Here is a 27,204-nt window from a genome sequence, read left to right on the forward strand (position 1 = left end):
CCGGCCGGGGCCGCCCGAAGGCCGGGACGGAGCCCGAAGCGCGCCGCCCGAGCAGGCCGCCCGAGCCGGGCCGAGACGGGCCGAGCTTGACCGAGGAGGGCTGCCCGAACCGAGCCGAGCTGAGCCGAGCCCGCCCGAAGCCGGCCGCCAAGCCGAGCCGGGGCCGCCCGAACAGGGCCCGAACCGGCACGAAGCGGCCCGGTCGAGTCCAGCCAAGCCGAGGCCTAGAGTCCGGAAACGAGGGGGGCCGAAGTGGTCCGAAGCGCGGAGCCGAGTCGGTCCGAATTGGTCCGAGGCCGCACGAGGGTTTCCGAGAGGCTCTGCGCTAGCCCTCCTCAGGGCCTAGAAGGCCGCGTCGGCCGTGGTCCCCAGTCATCGGGGTCCCCTACTGTGAGGCCGATTCCGCCGGACTCCGACGCAACGCGACCCGGCCTAGAGAACCTTGCGCTGCAGGCTCCGCCTGCACCCGCCGCCCGCGGGAGCCGAGCCCGCCCGAGAAGGAGCCGAGCGGAGCCGAACGGTCCCGAGCCGGGATCCTCACGAGCGAGCCTCGGCTCTCCGCCTCCTCCTGTCCGAAAGTGCCCGAGCGCTGTCGGACGGGCTAATCGGGCCTCGGCCACAGTTCGGGATCAAGTCCCGAAACGCGACGCCGTCGAGCCCGTTCGGGAGCAGAAGCGAAAATGGCCGAAGGGACGCCGTTTGCGTCCGGCTCCGAGAGGATGCCGGGATCGCGGGGCGGGCCGCGGGGCGGGCCTCGGGGCGGGCCGCGGGGCGGACCTCGGGGCGGGCCGCGGGGCGGGCCTCGGGGCGGGCCGCGGGGCGGGCCTCGGGGCGGGCCGCGGGGCGGGCCTCGGGGCGGGCCGCGGGGCGGGCCTCGGGGCGGGCCGCGGGGCGGGCCGCGGCAAGATGGCGGCCTCGCGGCGAGGTGAGGGGCTGGGTGCGGTGTCGCGGAGGCCTAGGGGGTTCTCGGAGGTCGCCCCGGGAGATGGATTCGGTTGGTTCGGTTCCTCCTGTTGCGGGGAAGGGCGAGCTGCGGGTGCAGCTCGCCGGGGTCGTTAACCGGTGGACTTCATGTGTCCACAAGGTGAGATCCTGGCCCGGAGAACCCGTCCCGGGTCCGCGCCGCCGCTTCCCGTGAACGCGCGGGGCAGTGGAGCCACGGCGGTGAGGTCACGGCCCCCCCGAGGGGACGGTCGGCGCCCCCCGACCCAGTGGGCCGGCAGCGAGCGGGACGGGCTCGTCCGGGGCCGGCAGGAAGGGGACACCCCGGTTTGGAGTGGGCCCCGCCTGCGGGCCCAGTGGGACCGGCTTCTGGAGCGAAGGTTTGGATTCTCGCCGGGATTGCCGGCTCACGGGCTCGTCCTGTCTCGGTGGCGCCCTGCGCGGGGCGGCGGGGGGCCGGCCGGTCCGCAGCCCCTTCGAAGTCCTGACCGCTGGGTCTGTAAGAGCCCGCACCGCACAGCTCGTGGAACCAGAGCGAGGTACGCGGGCGGCCCCGGGCGCTCACTCGGCCGGATGGAAAAGGCCAATTTCCACATCTCAGCTGTCAGGCTCCGAAATTACTCGTGCGAGGAGAGGCTGGGACTAGACGGGAGCGGTGAGCTGGGCAGCTGACAAAGAAGCAGACTCTGTGGTCTGAGCTTCAGACAGAGTTTCCCGGCACCGGGGTTCCCAAGCGCCAGGCCTTTGTGCAAGGCCACGGGTACTGAGGTTCGCGCGTTTTCATTTGGTGGAAAATTACGTTTACACCAGAGCTGTCCGCTTCACACCCCTCGTATATCACCCAAGGAAAAACATTCTTTCTCTTTGCTTTCACATTTAACTTCTGACGGCCACATTGTTATTACAGTGAATCACTGACAAAAAATGCGAAGTTCTAAAAGCCACGGTTATCTTTAGTCAGAATGAGCCTCTTTCTGTAGGTCTGAAATCGTTAGCGCAGCATATCTAATTGTAGCTACCCTTCATGTCAATTATTTAAATCCCGTGGCGCTGAAGGTTTTTCAACAGCATTTTTTCCCTGAGCCCCATCATCTCAAGCATAACAATGGGCAGCTGGCAAGTAGATCTGAAGTTCTGAAGCGAACTGTCAAGAGAAGGGTCAGAAGGGAGCAAAATCCCGATCAACGTGAAATCCACTCAAATAATGACAGGTATCGAGGCAGCCTAGTTTAGCTTGGGCCTGGGAAAAGAAGGGATCGGGTTTAGAGAGCACCCTTCCCATATCGCGATGAAGGTTTATTAATGATCTGTGCTCGGCACCCTCTGAGGCTCCCCGTGCTCAGCACGTGCTGCCTCTCTGTCACCCGTGTCCTGTGCTGACCCAGGTAAGACCCCCACCTAAGTGAGACTCCCAGAGGACCTCGAATCTGCCAAGGAAGCGAAGGCTCACCCAGGCTGGGAGTTTCTCTCTTACCCCCTGGGGACTAAGGAGGAAATGGAGTAGGAGAGAGCAGCGTCCTACTCGCTGCTGGCAAATTCGGAGTCGTTACTGGCGCGTCACCATACACTGTCATCTGAAGACGTGGGCAGAATGTGTAACTGCTGTGTGGCGGGAGAGGGTTGGAAAGGGACTAGATGGCTGGCTTAGGAGATTCTTATTCGGGGACGGATATTTGGGGCCATGAATAGAATTCCAGAGGAAAGCAAACATCTGTTATCAATGACAGAGACTTGTAACCTGAATCAAAAAACGTTTTCATCTATGTACGTGTGGCAGATACGAGATGAGAAAAGCTGTGTGTCTGGTTTCTCTCCTGGCATCTGGCCTCAGGTGTGGATCTGGGCTTCGCCTGTGGGTACGCCCTGACTCCCAGCCTCAGGTTCAGAAAAGCAGATGGTCAGATCCTCCCTGGAGGGACAGTGGGTGCAGAGGTGCTGGAAAGGAACCTAGCTGCGGGCCATAAATCCGCGGCAACAGGAGAACAGGCCGCTGGAGCATCCTGGTAGGACTTGGGACCTCTCTGACTGTACCTTCTCTTCCAGGGACAGCTTCCTCCACGGTGGTATCCCGCTGCTGCATCCCTGTGGCCCTCCGTCAGCCCAAGACTCAGGCCTCCCAGGCGCCTGAAGTCAGCTCTTGGCCCCTGCCTTTTGCTGCTTTAAGCCCCCAGCCCCCAGCCCCACCTTCCCTATAAGTTCTGAGTAGTCATTCCACTGAGTGGGAAGGGCGTCCACTAACAGGTGGAGAGAGTTGATACAACCTCCTCCGCTGGTGCCTCCTGCCCAGCCCCTCGCCGAGGGGTGGCTGCCTGACTCCCTCCGGGCCCAGGGGGGCAGGAGCGCGAAAACCCCTCACTTGGAAAACTTACAGACTTGTTTTAGCGTAAACAAATACGAAGTGTTCAGAGCTCAGGAAAGTTGCTAGTGGGTATTAAACTGCCCCCCAAAAAAGAGAAAGACATTTTCTTTGAAGAAAGTGAAAAAGGTCACTTTTTGCTCTCAATGTTATAACTGGGACCTAGGTCAGGGTGATGCCACCTGAGGAAGCCCGGGGTGCCGAGGCCGTCCTGCCTGCAGTCACCAAGGATGTGCCCGGTCCTCTTGCTCTAGGCTAGGATGTCCCCTGGGGGGGAGCCCCAGCCCCACCCCGGAGCCCACAGGAGCCCTGCCAGGTGTGGTGGCACCAGGAGGGGTGTCAAAGGAAGCCAGGCAGGGGGCTGTCGGCCACGTCTTCGTGGCCACCCGCAGGTGCCTGGGCTGGACCCACGTGTTTGCAGGGCCTCTGGACAGGTGGCGGAGCAGCCCGTTCTGTCCACTCTCCCCAGGTGGGTGCCCTCGGGCAGGGTCATTTGCTGGGCCTGAGAGTCCTTAACCGCTGGCCAGCTCTCATCGCTCCCTCTTCAGATGCTGCTCTATCTGAGTGGAATGTACTATGCCCTTTATTTCCTAGCTACGCTCCTGCTGGCCGTGTATAAAAGTAAGTCTCGTGCGAAAACGCAGCTCAAAGGTGTGGGTACCCTGCGTGCTGCAACAGGGGCTCAGCTTTGTTGCCTGTTTTTCTCCAGGCCAGGTTTTCACTTACCCTCACAGTTACCTGGTCCTCGACCTGACTCTGCTCTTTCTGATGGGGATTCTGGAAGCAATTCGGTTATACTTCGGTGAGTTGACTGAAAACCACATAGTACTTGAGATTGTTGCTAGGTTTATGTGCGAACCTTTACATGTTGATCATTTTGTAACGTGGTTCTTAGAGACACTTTTGATTTAAACTGCTTACGCATGGTTTTGCAGGCCTCGCCTTACAGTGTCATTAAGTATTAATTTGTCCAGAAGCTTTGTCCACAAGACGAAGAATATTGGCCACGTCCTTGGTGGGGATGCTTCCTGTTTGGAAGCATGTTGTGCACAAGCTGCTGGGTAACAAACAGCACCGAGGTTAGAACCCAGCTCAGTCATCAACCCCGGGGCCCTAAAACACTCACCCCCACCCCCTTCCTCCCCTTCCGTTGGCCTCAGTGGTCAGGAGGAGAAGGATCTGGAAAGTTCTGTCAGGACCCCACCAGGGCAGCAGGGCCTGGAGGGTGAAGGCTCCGTCGCCTCCCCAGTGCGGCTCCTGGACGCCCCCAGCCAGAATCTTGCTCGGCCGACTCCCCTCACGTCCTGAAGCTGAGACAGTATAGGAGCCCCGAGAGAGCTCCCCCGCTCCCTCCACAGCTCACCATCAGGGCCCACGTCTCCCCATTCCCAGCCACAGGCACACAGACGTGAGCACATCTCTTCTAAATGGGATCACGCTGTGTGTTCCGCTGACGCGTCTGAGAAACGCTCTTGCCTCTGGAATGGCTGATAGAACAGCCGGCACATCCCGGGCCCCTGCACACGCAGACCCCCGACACAGACAAGCCCGTGCCCATGGGAGGGTGGCAAACGGCACTAGAGTCGCTGGGCATCCGCAAGTCCCTCACGCTCCAGGGGCACCCTGGGCACCCGTGGCCGGGACAGCTGGAGATCAGCGTCTTCCATGCTGACCCATTTGTTTGTAAAACGTGCAGTTGCTTTGTTTTTTGTAAATGTGCGTGAAATTTTCCACGACGACCTTAGCCCAAAGTGAACTATTTTTGGAAATTTTAAACAAAATCTTCTCAGTCAATGTGGAATTAGGAAAAGGTGTCAGAATACAGTTGGAATTGTCTTTAGAAAACCAAATTCCCTCTCCCACCCACACAACTGACCCAAAGACCAAGAGTAGAACATCACAGCCTCGGTTGGCTTTCTTCCTCACTAAGGAAGACATGCCCCTTTTTGCGTTTGCTTTCCGACACTTTGAAGAGTCCCCTGCAGTGGTCACAGTGGGAGCTTTCACTCAAGTCCTCAAGCATCACATGGTGGTCAAAGCTGGCACGGGTCTCACGGCCACTCTTGAGGGGGTCAGCACTCCCGGGCCCGTGCGTCCCAAAGCCCGGCGCTCACCCAGCACGTCTGTTCTGCTTTCCAGGCACCAAGGGCAACCTGATGGAAGCCGAGGTACCGCTGGCCGCCAGCCTGGTCCTCACGGTGGGCGGTGCCCTGCTGTCCGTCTACTTCCTGCTCTGGCAGACCCTGGTGCTGTGGGCAGACTCGGCCCTCAGCGCCGTGCTCCTGGCGCTCCACGGCCTGGAGGCCGTCCTGCAGGCGGTGGCCATCGCGGGCTTCGAGGGCTAGGTGGGCGGTGCCTGGCCCGCGGGACAGCCCTGGGCAGGAGACCTTCCTCAGAGCCAGACTGTGCCCCAGCCGTCACCTCCCCCACTGACAGTTGCTGAGCGGGAAGGACATCTTCGTGCTGACCTGCCTCAGTGTTTGTTAGAGGGTCAGATGGTGTGGAGGGTCTGTGAGGCGGAGGTGGGGTCGGGAACCAGGGCAGAACAAGGTGCTGGGCAGGGGCTGGGTGTGGCGGAAGCAGGGGTGGGGCTGTCCCCGCCGGTCTGCGGGGAATCGCGGGGACATCTCGGGCTGGTGGGGGTCTGGCTTCAGCAGCCACCGACATCCGGGGTGCAGAGGGGAACGAGGCCTTTGGAAGGCAGGCAGCCAGGCCAGTGCCCTCGCGGTGTCCGTGGCATCTCCCTCTCAGGCCGGGATCGGCCGTCTCTGCTCTCCCTGCAGCTTCGGGGTGGCACAGGGACCAGGGGTCCTGCTCTGCGGGCCAAGCCCCGGGCAGGTGGTGCGCTCTGCCGCGCACAGGAGGCACCTGCCGAGGGCCAGGCAACTCGGGGCTGGGGGGTTTCCTTTCCCTTGGGGGCTCTGGAGAAAGGCGAAGGTGACCTGGAAGCCCCAGCGCAGAGGGGGGGAGGAGAGCTGGAGAGGCCCCCGTAGGGGTGCTGTCCGGCTCCCAGGCCCTCTGCAAGTGCTCCTGGAAGGGGTCTGCGCCGATGTTTCCTAGTGACTTCCCTTGGTCTCAATTTCACATTTTCTAAGTCTCGAGTAACGTTGTGTTTGAGCATCTGGATAGTCTCTCTTCACGGTATTTTTAAATAAAGAAGCTTCTCTACCTCTCTGAACTGCTCCTGGCTGCAGCCACCTGTCTCCCCCAGGGTTCTCCCTTCATCCCTCAGGGCACAGGCCGCGTGCCCGCTGCAGGCCCCACACAGCAGCCCTGGAGCTGCGCTCCCCCAGCCTGGGCCTCCCCGGGGCTGGCCTCAGTGAGGGGGACTGGTGGTGTCAGCCTCGTCAGTCTTACCCTTAGGGGGCCAGTGGGAGCAGAGAGCTCTCTGCTCCGCCAACTTCTTTAGCTCAGGACCAGCGTGCGCCTCTAGCCCTGAAGGCCAGTGGGGGCGTCCCCCTGCTTACCCTCCTGTGCGCTCATCAGGGCTCCACCCTCTCCCGCCCACATGGGCTCGGGGAGGCCGCGATGGCCACACCTGCTGTCTTTGGGAACCTCAGCCCCTCCCTTGCAGACCCAGGCAGCAAGATACCTGTTGTCCTCCCGGTTCACAGCCTGCCCGAGAGTCTGGACCAGGCCCTTGGCATCCCCATTGCTTTGGCCACGGGGCATACCACACCCAAGGTGGCCACCGAGCAGCCTGGGACTCGAGGCCCCCAACTGCATTCTTGAGGGCATCAATGCTCCCAATCACGTTGATTTCAGAAGCAGAGAACTCCCACCTCAGCTGCTCCCCTCCCTGCGTGTCTCCCACATTTTGCCCTTTCAGGCTCAGACTCCTGGAAGGGCTGGCGTGCCGTCCCCTGTGGGGACGTCGTCAGCAGAGGGGAGACGGAACCAGGAAGCCAGGCCTTGCCAGGGCTCTGCGGCAGGGCGGGGCTGGAGGACGAAGGCCACTCCCTGTACCCCTGTGCGAGCTCACCAGTAACACCCCAGACAGGCAGGAAGGCCCTGGCGATATGGGGAGGGACAATGCCGCTGGCCTTCCAGGACACTGTGTCTCCTTACCTGGGGCTCCTGGCAAACACCAGCTGCGCGGCCTTCTAGGACCACGTCCTGGCGCACCCTTCCTGCTCCCCCCACCCCAGGACAACAGCGGGAGCCTTGGGGTGCCTGGGGGTGCCCACCACCACCTGGCCTGCCCTCCTTACCCAGCTTGGTGGGCACGGCCATCCTGGGGATCAGTTCAGCAGGAGGAAAGACAGAACGGCGGGCAGAGCTTGGGGCCTGGCCTAAAGCGGGGGTCACTGCCCGGAGCGCTCTCACACCAACGCTGCCCTGGCACTCAAGGACAGCATAGGCCACAGGCGTCCCGACGCCCCCCTCCCCGGCCGTGGGATAACCCCGCTCCTCAGGGGGTGCCCACGCTGGGCTGGGCGACACAAGGAAAGAGACTTCAGGAGTTCCTAGATCGTGGAGAAGGTATCCCCGCCCCCGACCTGGCAAGCTCAGGGAGCTGGACTGCAGGACCTCTGGCCCATGGTCCTACCTTTGAGACTCACTCAGACTAAAGCCTGGCCCTAGCGCTCCCTCCAGACCAGAGGGGCCCCAGTGGAAGAGGATGGGACTCGGCCCCGGGTCCTGGGGCACCTGAGGCTGGGGGCACCTGGCAGGGGCAGGTCTGACCTCCCCAGGACTCCACGCCACTCCTCTGGGGTGCAGGCAGCTGGGCTTGCCCCGGGTAGATCTCAGAGCAGCGTCGGGGCGCGCTGTCGCCCAGAGCACCCCAGCGAGGGATGGGCTCCAGGCCCCGCCCACCCGTCCACCAGCGCCCCCGCTTTAGGGGTGGGGTTTGCGCAGAGGGACCCGGGTGGCTGTGGGGACCGTCCGCGGGGAGCCGCGGTGGGGGCGGGGTCTGGAGCGGGGGCGGGGTGGGCGGGGCATCCACGTCCCACCCCCGCCCCTGCCCAGTGCCCGCCCGCGCACGGTGACTCTAACCTGCCGCTCAGGTTCCTCCCCGCGCCCCGCCCCGGCTCCTCCGCGCGTCCCTCTCTCCTCTGGAACCAGGCTCCGACAGACGGGCGGACAGACGCGCGGACTAAGGGACCAGTGGGCGACCAGGCGCGGGGCCGCGAGAGGAGCAGGTGAGTGCCCCGCCTAGCGCCCGCACCCGCTTCGGCCCTGGAGCCACAGGGGAGCCGAGCGCACGGCGGGCGGGCTGCCCGGGCCTCAGTTTCCCCAGGTGGCAGCGCGACGCGGGGCCCTGGCCTGGGTCTGCAGGCCGGGCCGGGGCGCATGGGGCATCGGGCGCGAGGGGCCGCGCCGGGCCCGCGGGCTTTCCCTGGGCTGGTGGCCGCAGCCGGGTTCCTGCGGCCTGGCCCGCCCCGTCCGGTCCTGGGGCGGCGCCGTGCGCTGGGGATGTTTGTAAGCCAGTGGCTTCTGAGTCAGCCGGCCGCCTCCCAGCCCTGGGGCTCGGTGGCAGGAACCCCCTCCTCCAGTGAAGCGGTGTTGAGGAGGTCAGCCCCTGCCCCTCAAAGGATCTGCACCACTGTTGCCGGGGCAGGCTGGGGGCTCCTCTGGCGTGCTAGCCGGCTTCCTGTGGGTCAGAGGCAGGCTGAAACGCAGGGCCAGGGAAGCATCGGGCCGGGGTCAGGCTCTCGGTTAAGGTTGGGGTGTGGGAGTTTCAGGGAGGAGGCTGGGGGCCGAGCTGCCGGGGCCTGTGTGCCTCCAACCTGGGCTGGGCTGGCCTGGGGCAGACCATGTGCCTCAGGTGTCCCGGTGGCAGGGGAGGCGGGTGAGCAGGGTTCCTGGTGCTTCTGAAGTGCGCCACCGACCCCCTGTGCCCCACCCAGATGTGGTCAGCCCCAGCTGGCGCCGCCTCTGCTCCCGCACCTCCCCCACGGCCTGTGGCGGGGCCTCTCCTGGCCCTGCCCAGTGCAGTCAGGGGTCCAGCGCCGCCCAGCTCTCCGCCTGCCTCTGCCTCCCAAGTGCAAGCTCGGCGCCCTGCTCCCCACCTACAGCGTCCCAGGCGTTTCCCTCCCCCAACCCGCAGGGCCCAGACCTGGGCACAGCCAGAGCCCCAGGGTCTCCCCCATCCCGGGCCCCACCTGGCTCCCTGGGCCTTAAGCTGACTGCTCCCCAAGGTCGGTCAGCTGCGAGCTGGAATTTGAACTTGGAGCTGGTCCCTCTGCCCTCCCTGCCCTACTGGGCCTCCTCGCCCTCCCCTGCCTGACCAGGCACCATACTCGGCCTTCCTTTGCACCCGGAAAATGGCCACAGTGAAACCAAAGTGCAGCCTGGGCCCTGGGGCCCTCAGGGCTAGTGTCATCCCCACCCCAGTCAGCTGAAGAAGCCCCTTACTCCCCGCTGGAGCCGGCCTGTAAGTGGCCTCTCCCCCAGCTGCTCCCCAACCCAGATGCCTGGACCCACCTCCCTGGTGGCCCTGAGGCCCCCCACCCCGCCCCCTAGGGGAGGCCGAATGTCACGACCTAGGTGTCTGTGTGCTCACAGGCCGCGGTTTCGCCCAGGTGCGTGTGTGTATCTGGACACACGTGCCCAGCACCCTCGGCTCAGCCCGCCAGGAATCCCATTAAGCAAACACTCGGGCTCACCTACTGAGGTCATGAGCATTCCGGACATTCTCCACGGACAGATGGACAGAGGAATCTGGCCAAGCCGGGACCCTCGGTGGCATGTGGGAGGGGGTAGCCTGAAGCCCCCGGGTCCCTCACGCCTCCTGGGAGCCTTCCCTGTAGGTAGTACCTGGTCAAGCTACCAGGCACTGGTACAAGCTACCAGGTACCAGGTACTACCTGCCCTGGATACCAGCACCCCTGGCTTGCGACCCAACCCTGCAGCCCCCTAAACACTGAAGCCGCAGATGGATGGCATCACTGGTGACATCTGATGCGGCACAGTGTGGACCCAGAGGTCCCCACAGAGCACAGAATCCCACAGGACATGTCAGCCTGGCCCAGGGGCACCAGGCTCTGCTCACCCCTCAGAGGGTGGGCTCCGTCTGCGCTTCACTCTGGGCTCTGGGTCCCCGGGCCCCCTACCCTTCGCCCTGGGCTCCAGCCTCATCTTTTGCTGCCTTTCTCCCTTGTCTGGCTCCCACCTGCCTCAGGGCCTTTAAACATGCTGTTCCCTCTGCTTGGAAGGTGCCTCTTCCCCCGACCCCCCTTCAGAGCCCCCAGGACATCTTCCTCGCAGCCCCACTCCAGACAGCCTCTGGGGGTGGGACCCCTCTGCTGGCATGTCCTGGGGGTCCCTGTAGAGGACCGAGGGTCCAGGGAGGGATGGGGCTGCAGTGAACACCAGCTGGGTTGTGGAGCAGGGGTGGTCCTGGTGTGTCCGGAAGGCAGGGCTCTGCTTCCTGAGGACTGCCTGCCCAGGCACCCTGGGGAATCTGGCCAGGCCATCGGCGCTCCAGGCCCTGGATCCAGGGAGGGATGGGGAGGGGACCCAGGCCCTGTGCTGGGGTAGCAAGGCCCCGGCCAGGTCACGATAAGGTGTCAGCTTGGCTCCCCTGTGCACTCAGGTGTGGGCCAGGCACTAAGCCCTGGACTCAGGCCACTCTGAGGTCTGCCCTCTCACCGCCAGCCACCGTCGAGGACGCCATGAGCCAATCAGGGTCCGTGAGCTGTTGCCCGGGTGCTGCCAAGTGAGCCCCCACCCCCACCCACTAGGCCCCCACCACCCGCTACCCACCCGTAGTCCCCAGGGAGGGGTGCGGCATGGGCCCCACCCTCACCAGCCCCTCCCCTGCAGTGGCAGCCTGGGCCGGTCTGACGGTGTGGCCAAGATGAGTGCCAAGGACCTGTTTGGTGAGTGAGGTTTGAGGACAAGAGGCCTCGGGGGCCAGCTCGGCTGGGAGGGTCTCGCCCACTCCCTTCTCCAGGGCTGTGCCAGGCCCCCACCCGGGGAGACGCAGGTCAGCCCTGGGCACCCAGAGAAGGCCCCTAGACCCTAGTCAACCAGCAGGTGCTCAGGTCCCTCCCCCAAACTCTGGCCACTGAATAGCCCTCCCCACAGTGAGCCAGTAAGGGGAGAGGCCTTACTAATAATTCAGGGAGCATCAATATTGATTCTCTGTGCTCTTCTCCGCCACCCGATCCTCCAGGGGCGGGGGCTCCTGCTGGACTGACTGCCAGGTGTCTGCTCTGGGAGGGCGGGGCCTGGCTGGCCCCCACCTCCCCCAGCTCTGACCCTCCCCCAGCCATGCAGTGCCACCTCTGGAAAGCAAGGACCCCCAGGGAGGGATAGGGAGAGGCAGGGAGATGGGAGCTGGGAGCTCTTGGAGTTGGGGGAAGCCCTGGACCAGACCCCTCCCCAGGAAGGTGGGCAGGGGGCCTCCAGGAAAGGAGGCTGAGCCTCCTGCATCCGCTCCAGGACGGACCCCAAACACAGTTGTGCCGTCACCACTCTGAGCTGGGGGTCCCTCCTGGGGCCCGAGGGAGCTCCATGTTCTGCCAGGAGGGGCCATCCCTCCATTCTGTGCCCTGTGTCCTTCCTGGAGGCCACAAAGGGCCCACAGAGCAGCCCTCCTCCCCTGCACTCTGCCCTCCCTGCGGCCCCATCTGGGGTCCCGCCGTCAGGGGTGAGTGACCGTGTCTCCTTATTCAGAGCAGAGGAAGAAGTACTCCAACTCCAATGTCATCATGCACGAGACCTCCCAGTACCACGTCCAGGTGAGCCCCTCACCCCACGGGGCACTCCTGTCCTCTGTGCTCTGGGATCCCTGGGCCTGTGGGGAAACTGAGGCCGGGGGAGAGGTGGTCCCACAGCAGGCAGCCTGTACTGGGCTCAGCCCCAGAGCCTCCCTCCAGTCCTGGGGAGCTCCCGGTCTGAGGGGCACAGGAACCCTGGGGCTACATCAGGGAGAGGGATGCCAGGGGCAACACAGGAAGGCAAGGACAGCTCTGGGTGCCCCTGGAAACCCCAGTGGGAGGGAAACTGTCATCCTGGCCTCACAACAGGGAGCCAGACTAGGAGGGAGGAGTTTCTGAGCTCCTGCAGGGGCGTCCTCGACGGCTAATCCCACTCAGCCTGGACGGTCGAGATGGGTAGCTGCACTCTGAGGGAGCCGCCAGCTCCGAGGCCTTCGCTCCTGGGTCACTTTGAATTCACACTTAGAACTCAGGAAATACGTTTTTAAAATGACCTTCCTGCTCGTGGCAGCCGGCCAAGTTCCTGGTTCCTGGTCATCGTCCAAACCTGCAGGACAGCAGGGCTGGGAATGGCTGAAGTGGGAGGAGGGAGGGGGACCCAGGATCAGGAAGGTGGGAGGTCTGGACCAGGAAGGTGAGGAACCTGGACCAGGAAGGTGAGGAGCCCTGGACCAGGAAGCAGGGAGCCCTGGACCAGGAAGGTGGGGAGCCCTGGACCAGGAAAGTGGGGAGCCCTGGACCAGGAAGGTGAGGAGCCTGGACCAGGAAGGTGGGGAGCCCTAGACCAGGAAGCGGGGAGCCCTGGACCAGGAAGGTGAGGGGCCTGGACCAGGAAGGTGGGGGGCCTGGACCAGGAAGCGGGGAGCCCTGGACCAGGAAGGTGGGGAGCCCTAGACCAGGAAGCGGGGAACCCTGGACCAGGAAGGTGAGGAGCCCTGGACCAGGAAGTGGGGAGCCCTGGACCAGGAAGGCAAGGAGCCCTGGTCCGGGAAGCGGGGAGCCCTGCACCAGGAAGGTGAGCCCTGGACCAGGAAGCGGGGAGCCCTGGACCAGGAAGGTGGGGAGCCCTAGACCAGGAAGCGGGGAACCCTGGACCAGGAAGCAGGGAGCTCTGGACCAGGAAGGTGAGGGGCCTGGACCAGGAAGGTGGGGAGCCCTGGACCAGGAAAGTGGGGACCCCTGGACCAGGAAGGTGAGGAGCTCTAGACCAGGAAGTGGGGAGCCCTGGACCAGGAAGGTGGGAGGCCTGGACCAGGAAGCGGGGAGCCCTAGACCAGGAAGGTGAGGAGCCTGGACCAGGAAGGTGGGGGGCCTGGACCAGGAAGCGGGGAGCCCTGGACCAGGAAGGTGGGGGGCCTGGACCAGGAAGGTGAGGAGCCCTGGACCAGGAAGTGGGGAGCCCTGCACCAGGAAGGTGGGGAGCCCTAGACCAGGAAGCGGGGAACCCTGGACCAGAAAGCGGGGAGCCCTGGACCAGGAAGGTGAGGGGCCTGGACCAGGAAGGTGAGGGGCCTGGACCAGGAAGGTGGGGAGCCCTGGACCAGGAAGGTGGGAGCCCTGGACCAGGAAGGTGAGGGGCCTGGACCAGGAAGGTGGGGAGCCCTGGACCAGGAAGCGGGGAACCCTGGACCAGGAAGCGGGGAGCCCTGGACCAGGAAGCGGGGAGCCCTGGACCAGGAAGGTGAGGAGCCTGGACCAGGAAGGTGGGGAGCCCTGGACCAGGAAGTGGGGAGCCCTGGACCAGGAAGGTGAGGAGCCTGGACCAGGAAGGTGGGGAGCCCTGGACCAGGAAGCGGGGAGCCCTGGACCAGGAAGGTGGGGAGCCCTAGACCAGGAAGCGGGGAACCCTGGACCAGGAAGCGGGGAGCCCTGGACCAGGAAGGTGAGGGGCCTGGACCAGGAAGGTGGGGAGCCCTGGACCAGGAAGGTGGGGAGCCCTGGACCAGGAAGGTGAGGAGCTCTAGACCAGGAAGCGGGGAGCCCTGGACCAGGAAGGTGGGAGGCCTGGACCAGGAAGCGGGGAGCCCTAGACCAGGAAGGTGAGGAGCCTGGACCAGGAAGGTGGGGGGCCTGGACCAGGAAGCGGGAGCCCTGGACCAGGAAGGTGAGGAGCCCTGGACCAGGAAGCGGGGAGCCCTGGACCAGGAAGCGGGGAACCCTGGACCAGGAAGGTGGGGGGCCTGGACCAGGAAGGTGGGGGGCCTGGACCAGGAAGGTGGGGGGCCTGGACCAGGAAGGTAAGAACGTCCCTCCCCTTAGAACCCTCCATGCCCACAGAAGCCAGGTGAGTCACTGCTTTCTGAGCCTCAGTCTTCTCCTCTGTACAGTGGGTGCAATGAGACATGGGAGTCCCTAGGGCTCTTGCATTGGGCTGTGTTGCCGATCAGCCCTCGCTGCCAACCTGGGCAGGCAGGGGCCATCTTGTGTGGTCAGCTCATGACTGCTGCAGGCTCGGCGTCCAAGGGCCGCTCTGCCACCTCTCTGTGGGAAGGACTTTGCCCTCCTTGGTGAGGAGCCCCCGGTGCCGGCGGGGCCTCCCAGCCCTTCTCCTAGACTCTGGTCCAGGCTAGCCTGTGGAAGGGCCCCAGGCTGGGGCCACCTCTCCTGCCTGCCCAGCAGCCAGCAAGGCTGGGGATGTGGGCAGGTTTGCTGACCCCTCCCGGATGATGAAGCTGAGGCCAAGAGGGAGGGTGAGAGGTGGTGGCCATGGGGGGGGGGGCACCGAAGCCTTGTGGGTTTGTTTATTTATTTATTTATTTATATGGCTGCGTTGGGTCTTCGTTGAGGTACGCAGGCTTTTCATTGCGGTGGCTTCTCTTGTTGCGGAGCACGGGCTCTAGGCGTGTGGGCTTCAATAGTTGTGGCGCACTGGCTCAGTAGTTGTGGGGCAAGGGCTTAGTTGCTCCGTGGCATGTGGGATCTTCCCGGACCAGGGCACGAACCCATGTCCCGTGCATCGGCAAGTGGATTCTTAACCATCTGCGCCGCCAGGGATGTCTCAGCATTTGTTTTATATGATTGAATTTTTGTGTAGTGATTGAGTATCCTGAGACCTTGCTGAATTCATTTACTTGTTTCAGGAATTGCTTATAGATTCATTGGATTTTTTTATGTACGCAATCATTTTGTCTGAAAATACAGTACTTAATTTCTTAATTTTAGCCACTTTGTTTTCCTTGCTTTATTGCCCTGGCTAGAACTACCAGGACAGTGCTCAATAAAAGTAATGATAGTGGACATCCTTGCCTGTGTCCAATCTTAGAAGAGAGTATTCAGAATTCCCCGTTTTATAAGCTGTATGTTTTTGTAGATACTCTTTACTAGAATGGGGAAGTTCCTTTCCATTCTTTGTTTGCTGAGAACTTTTATCATGAAAGTTGTTGAATTTTATCAAATGCTTTCTCAATTGAAATGTATTTACTTAGTTAATGTAATGAATCATGCTGATTTTTTAAAATGTGGAACCAACCTTGCATTTCTAGGATAAACTTCATTTACTAATGGTTTATTATCCTTTTCATGTATTGACTTGACAAGACTAATTTGCTACTATTTTGTTAAGGTTTTTTTTTTTTTTTTTTTTACGGTACGCGGGCCTCTCACTGCTGTGGCCTCTCCTGTTGGGGAGCACAGGCTCCGGACGTGCAGGCTCAGCGGCCATGGCTCACGGGCCCAGCTGCTCCACGGCATGTGGGATCTTCCCAGACCGGGGCACGAACCCATGTCCCCTGCATCGGTAGGCGGACTCTCAACCACTGCGCCACCAGGGAAGCCCATTAAGGATTTTTTTGCATTAATATTTATTAGAACATTGGTCTACAATTTTCTTTTCCTGCAGTGCCCTTGGCAGGTTTGGGTATCAGAGTTCTGCTGGCCTTATACAATGAGTGGAGAAATGTTCCTGCTCCTCTAGTCTCTTCAGAGAGAGTTTATGGAAGGTTGCTGTGATTTCCCTCTTAAGTATTTGTTAGGATCCACCTGTGAGGCCCTGAATACAGGGCTTCCTTTGGGGGAAGTTTTCTTTTATTATAAACTCACTTTTATGCCCATATGATCTGTAGTGATGTCCCCTCGCTCCTTCTGGTTATTGATCATTTGTGTTTTCTCTATTTTTTTCTTGGTCAGTCTTGCTAAGTGTTTATCAATTTCATCAGTCTTTTCAGAACCAACCTTGGGCTCTGTTGATTTTTCTCTGTTGTTTGTGTATTTTACTAGTTCATTGGTTTCTGCTCTTAGTTTCCTTCTTTTCACTTACTCTGGGCTTCATTTGATTGTCATTTTCTAGCTTCTGAAGAGGAATGCCCAGACCATTGATATCAAGTCTTTCTTCTTCTCTGCCATTCATTTAAAGCTATAAAGCCCCTCTAAGTACTGCTGTAGCTATCTTCTTCCACAAGTTTTTTTTTTTCTTCCACAAGTTTTGATGTGCTTGTTTTTATTATTGTTCAGCTCAGAATATTTTCTTTTTTAAAATTTTATTTTATTGGAGTATAGTTGATTTATAATGTTGTGTTAGTTTCAGATGTACAGCAAAGTGATTCAATTATACATATACATGTATTCTTTCTTTTTCAGATTCTTTTCCATTATAGGTTATTACAAGATATTGAATATAATTCCCTATGCTACACAGTGGGTCCTTGTTGGTTATCTATTTTATATATAGTAGTGTGTGTACGTTAATCCCAACCTCCTACTTTATCCCTTCCCCACCTTTCCCCTTTGGTAACCATAAGTTTTTTTTCGAAATCTGTGAGTCTGTTTCTGTTGTGTAAGTAAGTTCATTTGTATCATTTTTTTAAAATTAGATTCCACATATGAGTGATAACCTATGATATTTGTCTTTCTCTGTCTGACTTACTTCACTTATTTATTTTTTTAAATAAATTTATTTATTTATTTATTTACTTATTTTTGGCTGCGTTGGGTCTTCGTCGCTGCGCGCGGGCTTTCTCTAGTTGTGGTGAGTGGGGGCTACTCTTCGTTGCGGTGCGCGGGCTTCTCATTGCGGTGGCTCCTCTTGTTGTGGAACGCAGGGTCTAGGCTCATGGGCTTCGGCAGCTGTGGCACGCAGGCTCAGTAGCTGCAGCGCACGGGCTTAGTTGCTCCGCGGCATGTGAGATCTTCCCAGACCAGGGCTCGAACCCATGTCCCCTGCATTGGCAAGCAGATCCTTAACCACTGCGCCACCAGGGAAGCCCCTGACTTCCTTCACTTAGTATGATCATCTCTAGGTCCACCCATGTTGCTGTGACTCAGAACATTTTCTAAATTTCCTTGTAACTTCTTTGACCCATGGGTTGTTTAGACTTCTCTTCTTTTTAAGCATTTAACCATGTAAGCATTTATAGGTATAAATTTCCCCTTAGCGTTGCTTTTGCTGCATCCCATAAGTTTTGATATGTTGTGTTTCTATTTTCATTTGTCTCTAGATATTTTCTTATTTCCCCTGTGATTTCCTCTTTCACTCATTTGTTGTTGAAAAGTGTGCTGTTTAACTTCTACAAATATGGACCCATGATTTATTTAGAAGTGTGTTGCTTAATTTCCCATTAATAGGGATTTGTAGTTATCGTTCTGTTATGGATTTCTAATTGAATCCCATTCTGGGCAGAGAATACGCTCCGTATGTTTTCAGTCATTTGGAGTGCACGGGCAGCATGGGTGGGATGGTTTGGCTGTGCAGTATTTTGCTGACGACGCGCCTCATGCAGACAGACCAGCTGCCTGATAGTCACTGCACGTTTCTGCCCACTCTTTTTCTTTTCTTTTCTTTTAAAAAATATTTATTTATTTGTTTATTTGTTTATGGCCGCGTTGGACCTTAGTTGCTGCACACAGGCTTCTCTCTTGATGTGGCGTGCAGACTCTAGAGCACGTGGGCTTAGTTGCCTGCGGCATGTGGGATCTTAGTTCCCCGACCAGGGATGGAACCCACGTGCCCTGCATTGGAAGGCAGATTCTCAACCACTGGACCACCAGGGAAGTCCCTCTTTTTTTTTTTTTTTAATATTTAGTTATTTACTTATTTATTTTGGCTGCACCAGGTCTTAGCTGCAGCATGTGGGATCTTCGTTGCGGCATGCGGGATCTTTTAGTTGCAGCATGCAGGCTCATGGTTGCGGCATGCTAACTCTTAGTTGCAGCGTGCATGTGGGATCTAGTGCCCCAAACAGGGATCGAACCCGGGTCCCCTGCATTGGGAGCGCAGAGTCTTAGCCACTGGACCACCAGGGAATTCCCCTGCCCAGTCTCTTTCTAACCTGCCCATGGACATGTAGGTTGGCCTCCAAGAGTTGTGCAGGGAGCAGCCTTGTACCCGTGCCACATTCTACACGTGTGCAGGTTGCCTTGAGATTGTAAGAGGGAAGCATGTGGGCTGGTCCAGTGTCATCAACTCCTCCCCAGAGCAGCCAGGCGAGTGCGGAGCAAGGGTTCCTCCTTCTCCACGTCTTAACCAGCCAGTGTAACCCGCAAGGGCTTGATAGTGCTGGGCAACAGAATAAGCGAAAACTCATTCCGAAAGTCATAGTCTCCAGCTTCAATTTGCAATTCTTGTATTGAATGAGTCTGCATATATACGTGTGTGTATATATATATACTTCTTGGCCGCACCGTGCAGCCTGTGGGATCTTAGTTCCCCAACCAGGGATTGAACCCGGGCCCTCAGCAATGAAAGCGCAGAGTCCTAACCCCTGGACTACCAGGAAATTCCCCTGTGTATCATTTTCTATATTAAAAGGTTACTTATATTTATTTTCCTACAGACTCTGTGTTCATACCTTTTGTCAATTTTTCTATTGAGCTGTTAATCTTTTACTTATTTACATATTCTTTCATTCTTTTTTCATTTATCGTTGGTATCCTTAATTATTAAACAAAATAGAGCTTTTAACAAAGTAAGAACTGTCATTGTAATGCATGTTGGCCTTTTCCTGTATCAAGAAAATTAGCCTACATCACCTCCATTATATCTATTATTATATCTGTAGGGGTTTTTTTATATACTTTGTATTTGGTACTTTTTTTCAGGCCGAAATTTTTTTTTTTATTAAGTCAAATTTATTGGTCTTGTCTTTTTATTACCTTTTTTTTTTCGTGGCCCCACCGCGTGGCATGCGGGATCCTAGTTCCCTAACCAGGGATCGAACCCACGCCCCTGCAGTTGAAACTCAGAGTTTTAACCACTGGACCACCAGGGAAGTCCCGGCCTTGTCTTCTGAGCATCTGGATTTTCTTCCTTGCTTAGCAAAGTCCCCCAGTGAAGAAGGCCTTCCTGAGATTATCAGAAGTTACCTAGTATTTCCTACTAGCACTTTCATGCTTCCATGTTCTGTGGTTAAGCCTTAACTGCCTGGAGTTTCTGTGAGTATTCACCCAGCTGCCCTAGCATTGTCTACTGAATTCAGCAAAGGTCAGCGAGGACACATGGGGGATCCTGGAAGGAGGAGGGGCCTGAGCCAGCCTTGGAGAGAGAGGAGCAGGGCGGGCCAGGGGTCCCCATGGGCTGCTCGTTCATTTCCATCACATTCACTGGGGGCCTGCTGGGGGCCCAGCACTGTCACAGGCGCCGGGGAGGCAGCAGACAGAAAGCAAACGAAGAAGCATGTCATGTCCAGCATAGAGTCGGATGATGATAAACACGAGGGCAGGTCAGGGGCGTGCTGACGGTGAGCCCGTGGCCAGGCAGGCAGGAAGGTAGTGTCCGCGTACAGTCTGGAAGGAAGAGCGGGCTGGGGGAGACGGGGCTCGGGCAGAAGTGGCATGTGCCAAGGCCCTGTCGTGAGCCTGCACCAGGGCTGCTGGAGGGGCAGGGAGCCTGGTCCCGGAGCCCAGTGGCAGATGTGGGTGGGCTGGGGGCTGTGTGTGTAGGGCTGCCAAGGGAGTTGCCAGGGCACGTCCATGGCCCCCACAGACATCCCCCAAGGAGAGCAGAGGACCCCCAAGGTGGGGCTTTGTCTCTTCAGACCCCCAGGGCAGGGATGTTCCCCTCAGACCCCCAGGGTTAGTTGTGACCCCCTCAGACCCCCAGGGTTTACTATGACCCCTCGGATCCCCCAGGGTTGGCTGTAGCCCCTCAGACCCCCAAGGTTGGCCCTAGCCCCTCAGAGCCCCAGGGCACAGCCCCTTGGCCCTGGTTCTTGGCACCAGGAGGGCTCCACCCAGAGTGACCCCCTGCCTGCCCACCCAGCACTTGGCCACGTTCATCATGGACAAGAGTGAGGCCATTGTGTCCGTGGAAGATGCCATCCGGAAGCTGGTGCAGCTGAGCTCCAAGGAGAAGATCTGGACACAGGAGATGCTGCTGCAGGTCAACGACCAGTCGCTGCGGCTGCTGGACATCGAATCCCAGGTATGGTGGCAGCAGGAGGGAGGGCGTTCGCCCATCCTGCAAGGCAGGCACAGGCAGTGACCCAGACACACTGGGCCTCTGTGGGAGAGGGAGCAGGCCGAGGGCCGAGAGTACAGGGGAGCCACGTCACACAGGGACACGTCCACCTCGCAGAGCTTCTCCACCGGCTGTACCGAGGCGGGGCCCGTTGTGTGCACGTTGCCCCGTGGGGTCCGTGTCCATGTCCAGGCCACGTTCCTTTTCCGTGCCATATCCGTGGCGTGAACGCCACAGGCCACGCCCACAGTCAGCCCGGGTCCCCGGCATCCGCTCCTCGGGTCTTCCCTGTGCCCATGGCCGTGAGCCCTCCTCTGTCTGGGACTCTCGCCATGCACCATGGCGAGCCTGGTCCCAGCCGCCTGTCCCCCAGGAGGAGCTGGAGAACTTCCCGCTGCCGACTGTGCGGCACAGCCGGACGGTGCTGAACCAGCTACGCTACCCATCGGTGCTTCTGCTTGTGTGCCAGGACTCAGACCAGAGCAAGCCCGACGTCCACTTCTTCCACTGCGACGAGGTGGAGGTGAGGGCCGGGCAGTGGGGGCGCGATAGGCGCGGGGCGAGGAGCCCAGATCCCTCCGGAGAGCCAGCCTGATGCCCCGTCCCCGCAGGCGGAGCTGGTGCACGAGGACATCGAGAGCGCGCTGGCCGACTGCCGCCTGGGGAAGAAGATGCGGCCACAGACCCTCAAGTAGGGGGAGGGAGGAGGGGCGGGGCCGGGCCTGGGGCTGGGGCTGCGGCCAGGCTCAGCGGCCCTTCGTCCCACTTCAGGGGCCACCAGGAGAAGATCCGGCAGCGGCAGTCCGTCCTGCCCCCGGCCCAGGGCCCAGCCCCCATCCCCTTCCAGCGCTACGGCAGGGACTCGCCCTCCACCAAGAACCGAGTGGACCTGCCCATGCCGCTCAGAGACCCAGGTGGGCCGAGGAGGATGGGCTGGGGGCGGCAGCAGGGTTGGGGTGGGGGGGCTCAGTCAGCAGCAGCTCTGCTCCCGAACAGGCTTTCGCGCTTGGGAGTCGCAGGCGCAGGACGAGGAACCGAGGGCCGTGCTGGCTCAGAAGATCGAGAAGGAGACGGTGGGTCTCGGGCCGGCAGGACCTCCCACCCACTCCGGGCTCCTGGGGCCAACCCCCAGCCAGCACCCACCCCCTCCCCCAGGCCAGGGGCCAAGAGGCAGCGGGTGGGGGTGTCCCTGCAGCGGGTGGGGCTCCGGAGGCTGACCCCTGCCCCTGCTCTGACCCCAGCAAATCCTCAACTGCGCCCTGGACGACATCGAGTGGTTCGTGGCTCGGCTGCAGAAGGCTGCTGAGGCTTTCAAGCAGCTGAACCAGCGCAAGAAGGGGAAGAAGAAGGGGAAGAAGGGGCCGGCAGGTGCGGGGCAGGGGGTGGGGGGCACCGGACAGGGGAGGGGCATCGGGGTGGACACAGGAGTGGAGGTGGGGAGCCCAGTGGCCACTGAGTGGAGCAAGGCCCAGTCTCAGCGGGTGGGGAACACTAGACTGAGGCCAGACCCGCCGGGGCAGCGACGGGCCGGCCAGGCTCACCCCCTAACCCCCTGTCCAGAGGGCGTCCTCACGCTGCGAGCACGGCCCCCCTCCGAGGCCGAGTTTGTTGACTGTTTCCGGAAGACCAAGCTGGCCATCAACCTGCTCGTGAGTACGGCGGCCCACCCCATCTCTCCGAGCTGATGTTGTGGGTGGGGTGCCCTACCCCTGGTGCCACCCCACAGGTCGGCCTGCTCCCTGCCCACAGGCCAAGCTGCAGAAGCACATCCAGAATCCTAGCGCAGCCGAGCTGGTGCACTTCCTCTTCGGGCCTCTGGATCTGGTGCCTGGGGCTGGGGGGAGGCAGGGGCTGGGGCGGGGGAGCGGGGGCCTGGGGGGCTTGCCCCTGACTTGGGGGGAAGCAAGTGCCCACCTTGGGCAGTGGGCTGGGGCCGGCGTCTGCACTCGGAGTGGGGGGCGCAGTGGGCAGGCCAGTGGTATTGCAGGCAGGCGCAGGGTGGGGGGGGCCTCTGACGCCCCGCTGTGCCCCAGATCGTCAGCACCTGTGGTGGCCCAGACATTGCTCGCTCCGTCTACAGCCCCCTGCTCTCCCGAGACACTGTGGGCTTCCTGCGCGGCCACCTGGTCCCCAAGGAGATGGCGCTGTGGGAGTCCCTGGGGGAGACCTGGACACGACCCCGGTAGGGTGGTGGCATGGGGCGCACACCAGGATGGGTCCCTCGGCGGGCGGGCTGGGGGTCCTGGGTGGGGCCAGCTCTGGTGGGTGGCCCAGCTGACCCCAGGACCTCCCACCCCAGCTCCGAGTGGCCTCGGGAGCCGCAGGTGCCCCCCTACGTGCCCAAGTTCCAGAGCGGCTGGGAGCCACCACTGGACGTGCTGCAGGAGGCCCCCTGGGAGGTGGAGGGGCTGGCGTCAGCCCCCGCTGATGAGGTCAGAGCGCCCGCAGCCCCGCTTGCACTTCACCCCCGCCCACTGCCCTCACCACCCCGCCCTCCTGGCCCAGCCCCTGCTTCACACCAAGTCCCAGTGTCCGCTTCCCCACAGCCAACTCCAGTGAGCCGCACGTCCTTCAGAAACTCCCCAAAGCATGGCCTCGCATCTGAGCCCACACCCCAGGGAGACGTCCTCCCCCAAGTCGGCTCCCCACATGCTCACAGGTAAGCTCTGCTCAAAGTGAGGGAGTGTGACGCTCACCCCTCAAATCACGGAGGCTCTGCTATGGGTACACTGCCACCAGGTGGCAGCAAACGCGTTTTTCACGACTGTCAAAATACCGCTTTCCACGCTAGAGCCGGGTTTCCTTTCAACTTTGTGGTGTACAGTTGAGGGGAAAATGTCGAAAGCACCCATAAAGTGCTTAGATGACGTACCTAATACGTCATCTCTTTTTGTTTCTCCACGTTTATGCTTTAGAATCATGGTTAGAAATGTACTAAACCACTGAACTTAAACGGTCTCAACGATCCCAGTTGCCCTGGTGGGGCTGATTTAGGCCCAGCCTCAGAGCCGGAGGAGGAGACCGATGGTCTGGGTGGGAACGGCCTCTCTCCCTCTGGCCGCACACATTTCCACAGACCATGTCTTACAGCCCCAGGGCCTGGGGGAGTCCCCATCCTTCCTCCCCTCCCCTCCTACTTTCTGTTCTCAGCCCTGGCCCAGGACCTGCCTGGGGAGCTCATTACCCACCAGACCCCAGGATTCAGTCTCAGGAGGGGAGGGGCTTGGAATCCATGTTCTGAACAAGTGTGCCCCTCCCTGTGCCCCGCCAGCCTGATGCCCTGGTCCCTGGCCTAGGGCCACCTTCAAGAAACATTTTCATCCTTTTACCTCCAGCCCCTGACCAGTCCACCCTGGCCAATCCTGACACAGCCCCCCACCAGGGCCCCAGAGGCTGCCCCAGCCCCAGAGCCCCCACTTCCCCAGGGTCCCGAGCCCTGCACCTGTATGAGGGGTGCCCTCGTGATCAGGGGCCAGACTGACCAGAAGGGATGGCCCAGCACGGGTGGCAGGCACAGGCCTGCTCCGTGCCGGAGCTGGGACACCCTGGGACCCTGCAGCCCACGGGCGGCCCTGCATCGTGTCTGCAGTGCCAGAGGGACTATGGCTCTGAAAGCATCCGGCCCTCCCGCGATGGTCAGCCACTTTCCAGGGACGGCCTGTCCTTTCTTGGGTACACGCCTGGCTCTAGATCCCCTGGGGGGCTGGACCTGGAGACCCCTAGGCCTCCAGGGCTAGGGGCTAGGGCAGGGCAGGCCTTGCTGTGCCCACAGACCCTTGCATTCCATCCGCCTCCGCTGCCCCCCCACGCAGGGGGCCCCAGACGCAACGGGGCTGTCACAGTTTCCATCCCAGCTGACAGCCGCAGCCGCTGTGCCGCAGAACAGGACGCAGCCGTTCACCTGGGAAGCTGCTGCCCCTGGCCCTCCCCCAGGCCCAGGAAGAGACCCCAGCCCAGCCCTGAGCCTCAGCCCCTCCCATTCCACACAGGGGCTACGAACCCGCACCGGCCATGGCCAAGTATGTCAAGGTCCTCTACGACTTTACAGCCCGCAACGCGAACGAGCTGTCGGTGCTCAAGGACGAGGTTCTGGAGGTGAGTGGGGGCCGGGGAGCGGGCGGTGGTCCAGAGGTGGGATCTGCCTGACCCCAGGGCTCCACTCTGGGTCAGCAGCCTGGCACCTGCCCCAGCACAGCTGAGGGGCCTCCCTGTCTTGGGGATCTCAGAGGGAACCCAAGGGCCCCTGGGCTGGGCTGGGCTCGGGCTGAAGGGTGGGGTGGGGTGGGGTGGGGTGGGGTGGGGTGGGCCCTCCCTGTGCCAAGTGGGGGATCCCCCAATCCAGCAGGGGCTTGTCATTCATGCCCACCCCGGGAGCCCCCTCAAGGCACTTTCCGAGTTTTGTGTCCTGAATCCAGGCCACCCGCTGGGGGACAGAAAGTGGAGCAGCTGGAGGGGGGGTGGTCTATATCCACAACCACACTAGAGGCTTAGGAGGCTGCTGGGAGGGACGGGGAGGGGGGTGGCCCCTATGGATGGGTGGGAGGCCAGGTGGGCCAGGGGCACCTGGAGGGGGTGTGTAGAATGGGGAGGGGGGGGCAGGCTCAGGGGGGACTCTGGAGCTCTCTCTGGCCCATTGGTAAACAGGGGCTCACACGGGCGGTCCCAGCACCCATCACTGATGCCTATGGCGGGGCCGGGGCGGAGCGGGCGCTGTGGGTCAGGGGTGATGCGGGGATGCGGCGCCCACAGGTGCTGGAAGGCGACCACCAGTGGTGGAAGCTTCGAAATCGCAGCGGCCAGGCAGGCTATGTGCCGGGCAACATCCTCGCGGAGACCCGGCCGGAGGACGCCCTCCTGGAGCAGGTGAGGCGGAGGTCTGCTCTGTCCTGCTGCGGGGTCAGGCCGGGTGGCGGGGGGGGGGGGGTGGTTGGTGGGGGGTGGGCAGAGAAAGACCGGCCCGGAGCCTGGACCCCGCGGCTATAGGGGCTGGTGCGGGGGCTCGCCGGCTCCGGGCTGAGTCTGGGAAGGTGGGGGGCTGGGCAGGTCCTGGGAGGTGGGGGAGGAGGGGCGGGGAGGGGTGCCGGGAGGGATGATAAGCTGACCTAATGGCGCCCCCACCGCCCCTCTTGTTCACCCTGCAGGGGGGGAAATACTGGGGTCCTGCCAGCCCAACCCACAAGCTGACCCCAGGCTTTGCCGGGAACAAAGGCGGTGAGGGATGGGGCCGCCAGACCCTACGGGCGGGGGTGGGGGGGCCCAGAGCCAGCGGGGGAGGCGGTGGGGAGGGGAGCCCCGGGTACGCGCGGGGCAGGCCTGAGCCGCCTGGCGCCCCGCAGAGCTGATGCATCACATGGACGAGGTCAACGACGAGCTCATCAAGAAGATCAGCCACATCAAGGCGCAGCCGACGCGGCACTTCCGCGTGGAGCGCAGCCAGCCGGTGCACCTGCCGCTCACCTACGAGTCCGGCCCCATCGAGGTCCGCGCCTGGCTGGAAGCCAAGGCCTTCAGCGCCCGGTGAGCCGAGGGGCGCACGGGGCGGGCAGGGGGCGGGCGCGGCGGCCGCCACGCCCACGGCCAGGGCCCCGCCCTCACGCCCCCCTCCCCGCCCCCTGCCCCCCGCCCCCAGGATCGTGGAGAACCTGGGCATCCTGACGGGGCCCCAGCTCTTCTCGCTCAACAAGGACGAGCTGCGGAAGGTGTGCGGGGAGGAGGGCGCCCGCGTGTACAGCCAGCTCACCGTACAGAAGGCCGTCCTGGAGGTGAGCCGCCCCGCCCTTCGCTCCCCGCGCGCCCCGGGAAGGGGGGCTGGCGGGACACTGACCTGCGGGTCCCCCGGCTCCCGCAGAAGCAGCAAGGTGGGTCGGAGCTGGAGGAGCTCATGAGCAAGTTCCATTCCAAGAACCAGAGGCGGGCGGAGGAAGACAGCTAAGGCCCGCGGCGGGGCGCACGGCCCGCGGCGGGGCCCGCCTCCGCGGCTGGAGTATTATTTTTGTACGTGTACGTATTTCGGACCGTGGACTCGGACGGAGAGTCGTGCCGGCTGGGGACCGGCTCGCCCGCCTCGTGGCACGTGGGGCCTGTCCTCCAGCTCAGCGGTGCCCCGGCCCACGCTCCCCACCTGCCCCGATGCCCACCGTAGCCAAACTTGCCACCAGGTGGTGCCGGCCCCTCGTCCGCCCGCCCGCTGAGGCCAGAGCTGTGCCGGCCCCAGGCCCGGCCCTGCCCTTCCCCACAGCTCTCCCTGAGGCCACAGAACCCACACACGCACCCTGGGAGGGGGCAGGGGACTTTCCTCTGGCCGCCTCCGTCCACACAGGGGTTTCTCCCAGCGCAGGTGACTCAGGCCCTGCCGCCGTCCCCACGGCCCCCTGCAACCTCTGCATCCCCATACCTCCAGCTGGCTGGCTGCCGGCCACCAGGGCAGCAGACCCCAGCCACACAGCTGCCCTTGGCTCTGAACTGGGTGGGCTGGGGGACTCCGGCCCCACTGGGGTGGGGGGCATGCCGTTCTCCCTTCACCACCTGGAGGATCAAGGATGGACTGAACACCACTCACCTGAGTTCTGGCCTTGGGCACCCCTCAGCCCCACCCCAGCCCTGCCCGCTCCCCCCTCCGCAGAGCCAGAAGGGAACTTTCTCTGAGCAAGTTTCAGGCCAGTCTTGCCTGGCGTGCTGTGTGCGGGGTGGGTGGGTCTTGGAGCCCTGGACTCTGCGGGTCGCACCCCAGCGAGGAAAGGTGACCACGGCTCAGAATCCATATCATTAAAGCACTTAAGCCTCCCAGCAGCCCTGTGTCTGTCTGTCTGTCTGTCTCCTGGAGCCCCCCGGGATTGCGCCTTTGGAAG

The 27,204-nt window shown here is 61.4% G+C and overlaps 2 protein-coding genes across 11 annotated transcripts; both read left to right on the plus strand.

Annotated features, from left to right (window-relative positions):
• The first annotated feature begins 931 nt into the window (after positions 1-931).
• Positions 932-6,476, plus strand: TMEM80 (transmembrane protein 80). Of its 5 annotated transcripts, none has more exons than XM_060158107.1 (5): positions 932-1,084; positions 2,986-3,005; positions 3,826-3,919; positions 4,008-4,100; positions 5,438-6,476. In XM_060158107.1, the coding sequence occupies exons 1-5, from the start codon at positions 1,072-1,074 to the stop codon at positions 5,641-5,643; spliced, it is 426 nt and encodes a 141-aa protein (XP_060014090.1). In that variant the 5' UTR covers positions 932-1,071; the 3' UTR covers positions 5,644-6,476. The 5 variants fall into 5 exon arrangements, with proteins under 5 accessions (XP_060014090.1, XP_060014087.1, XP_060014091.1 ...); XM_060158108.1 differs by lacking the exon at positions 932-1,084 and adding an exon at positions 1,195-1,481; XM_060158104.1 differs by lacking the exon at positions 3,826-3,919 and having other exon boundaries at positions 955-1,084; positions 2,986-3,767; positions 4,033-4,100.
• Positions 6,477-8,260: 1,784 nt separating this feature from the next.
• On the plus strand, positions 8,261-27,145 carry EPS8L2 (EPS8 like 2). 6 transcript variants are annotated; one of them, XR_009542263.1, is made up of 22 exons: positions 8,261-8,442; positions 10,839-10,961; positions 11,069-11,124; positions 11,924-11,988; positions 20,159-20,320; positions 20,730-20,879; positions 20,968-21,047; positions 21,128-21,270; positions 21,353-21,429; positions 21,598-21,724; positions 21,917-22,005; positions 22,106-22,180; positions 22,390-22,538; positions 22,656-22,788; positions 22,903-23,015; positions 24,346-24,451; positions 25,106-25,219; positions 25,498-25,567; positions 25,693-25,873; positions 25,986-26,118; positions 26,205-26,356; positions 26,694-27,145. XR_009542263.1 is itself a non-coding variant. In XM_060158100.1 (21 exons), exons 2-21 carry the CDS (start codon positions 10,918-10,920, stop codon positions 26,286-26,288), a joined length of 2,151 nt encoding a protein of 716 aa, XP_060014083.1. In that variant the 5' UTR covers positions 8,261-8,442; positions 10,839-10,917; the 3' UTR covers positions 26,289-27,145. The 6 variants fall into 6 exon arrangements, 4 of the variants coding, with proteins under 4 accessions (XP_060014083.1, XP_060014084.1, XP_060014085.1 ...); XR_009542264.1 differs by having other exon boundaries at positions 26,205-26,350; XM_060158100.1 differs by having other exon boundaries at positions 26,205-27,145.
• The last annotated feature ends 59 nt before the right edge of the window (positions 27,146-27,204 follow it).

This window comes from Lagenorhynchus albirostris, chromosome 9, assembly GCF_949774975.1.
Source record: "Lagenorhynchus albirostris chromosome 9, mLagAlb1.1, whole genome shotgun sequence".
Lineage (NCBI taxonomy): Eukaryota > Metazoa > Chordata > Mammalia > Artiodactyla > Delphinidae > Lagenorhynchus > Lagenorhynchus albirostris.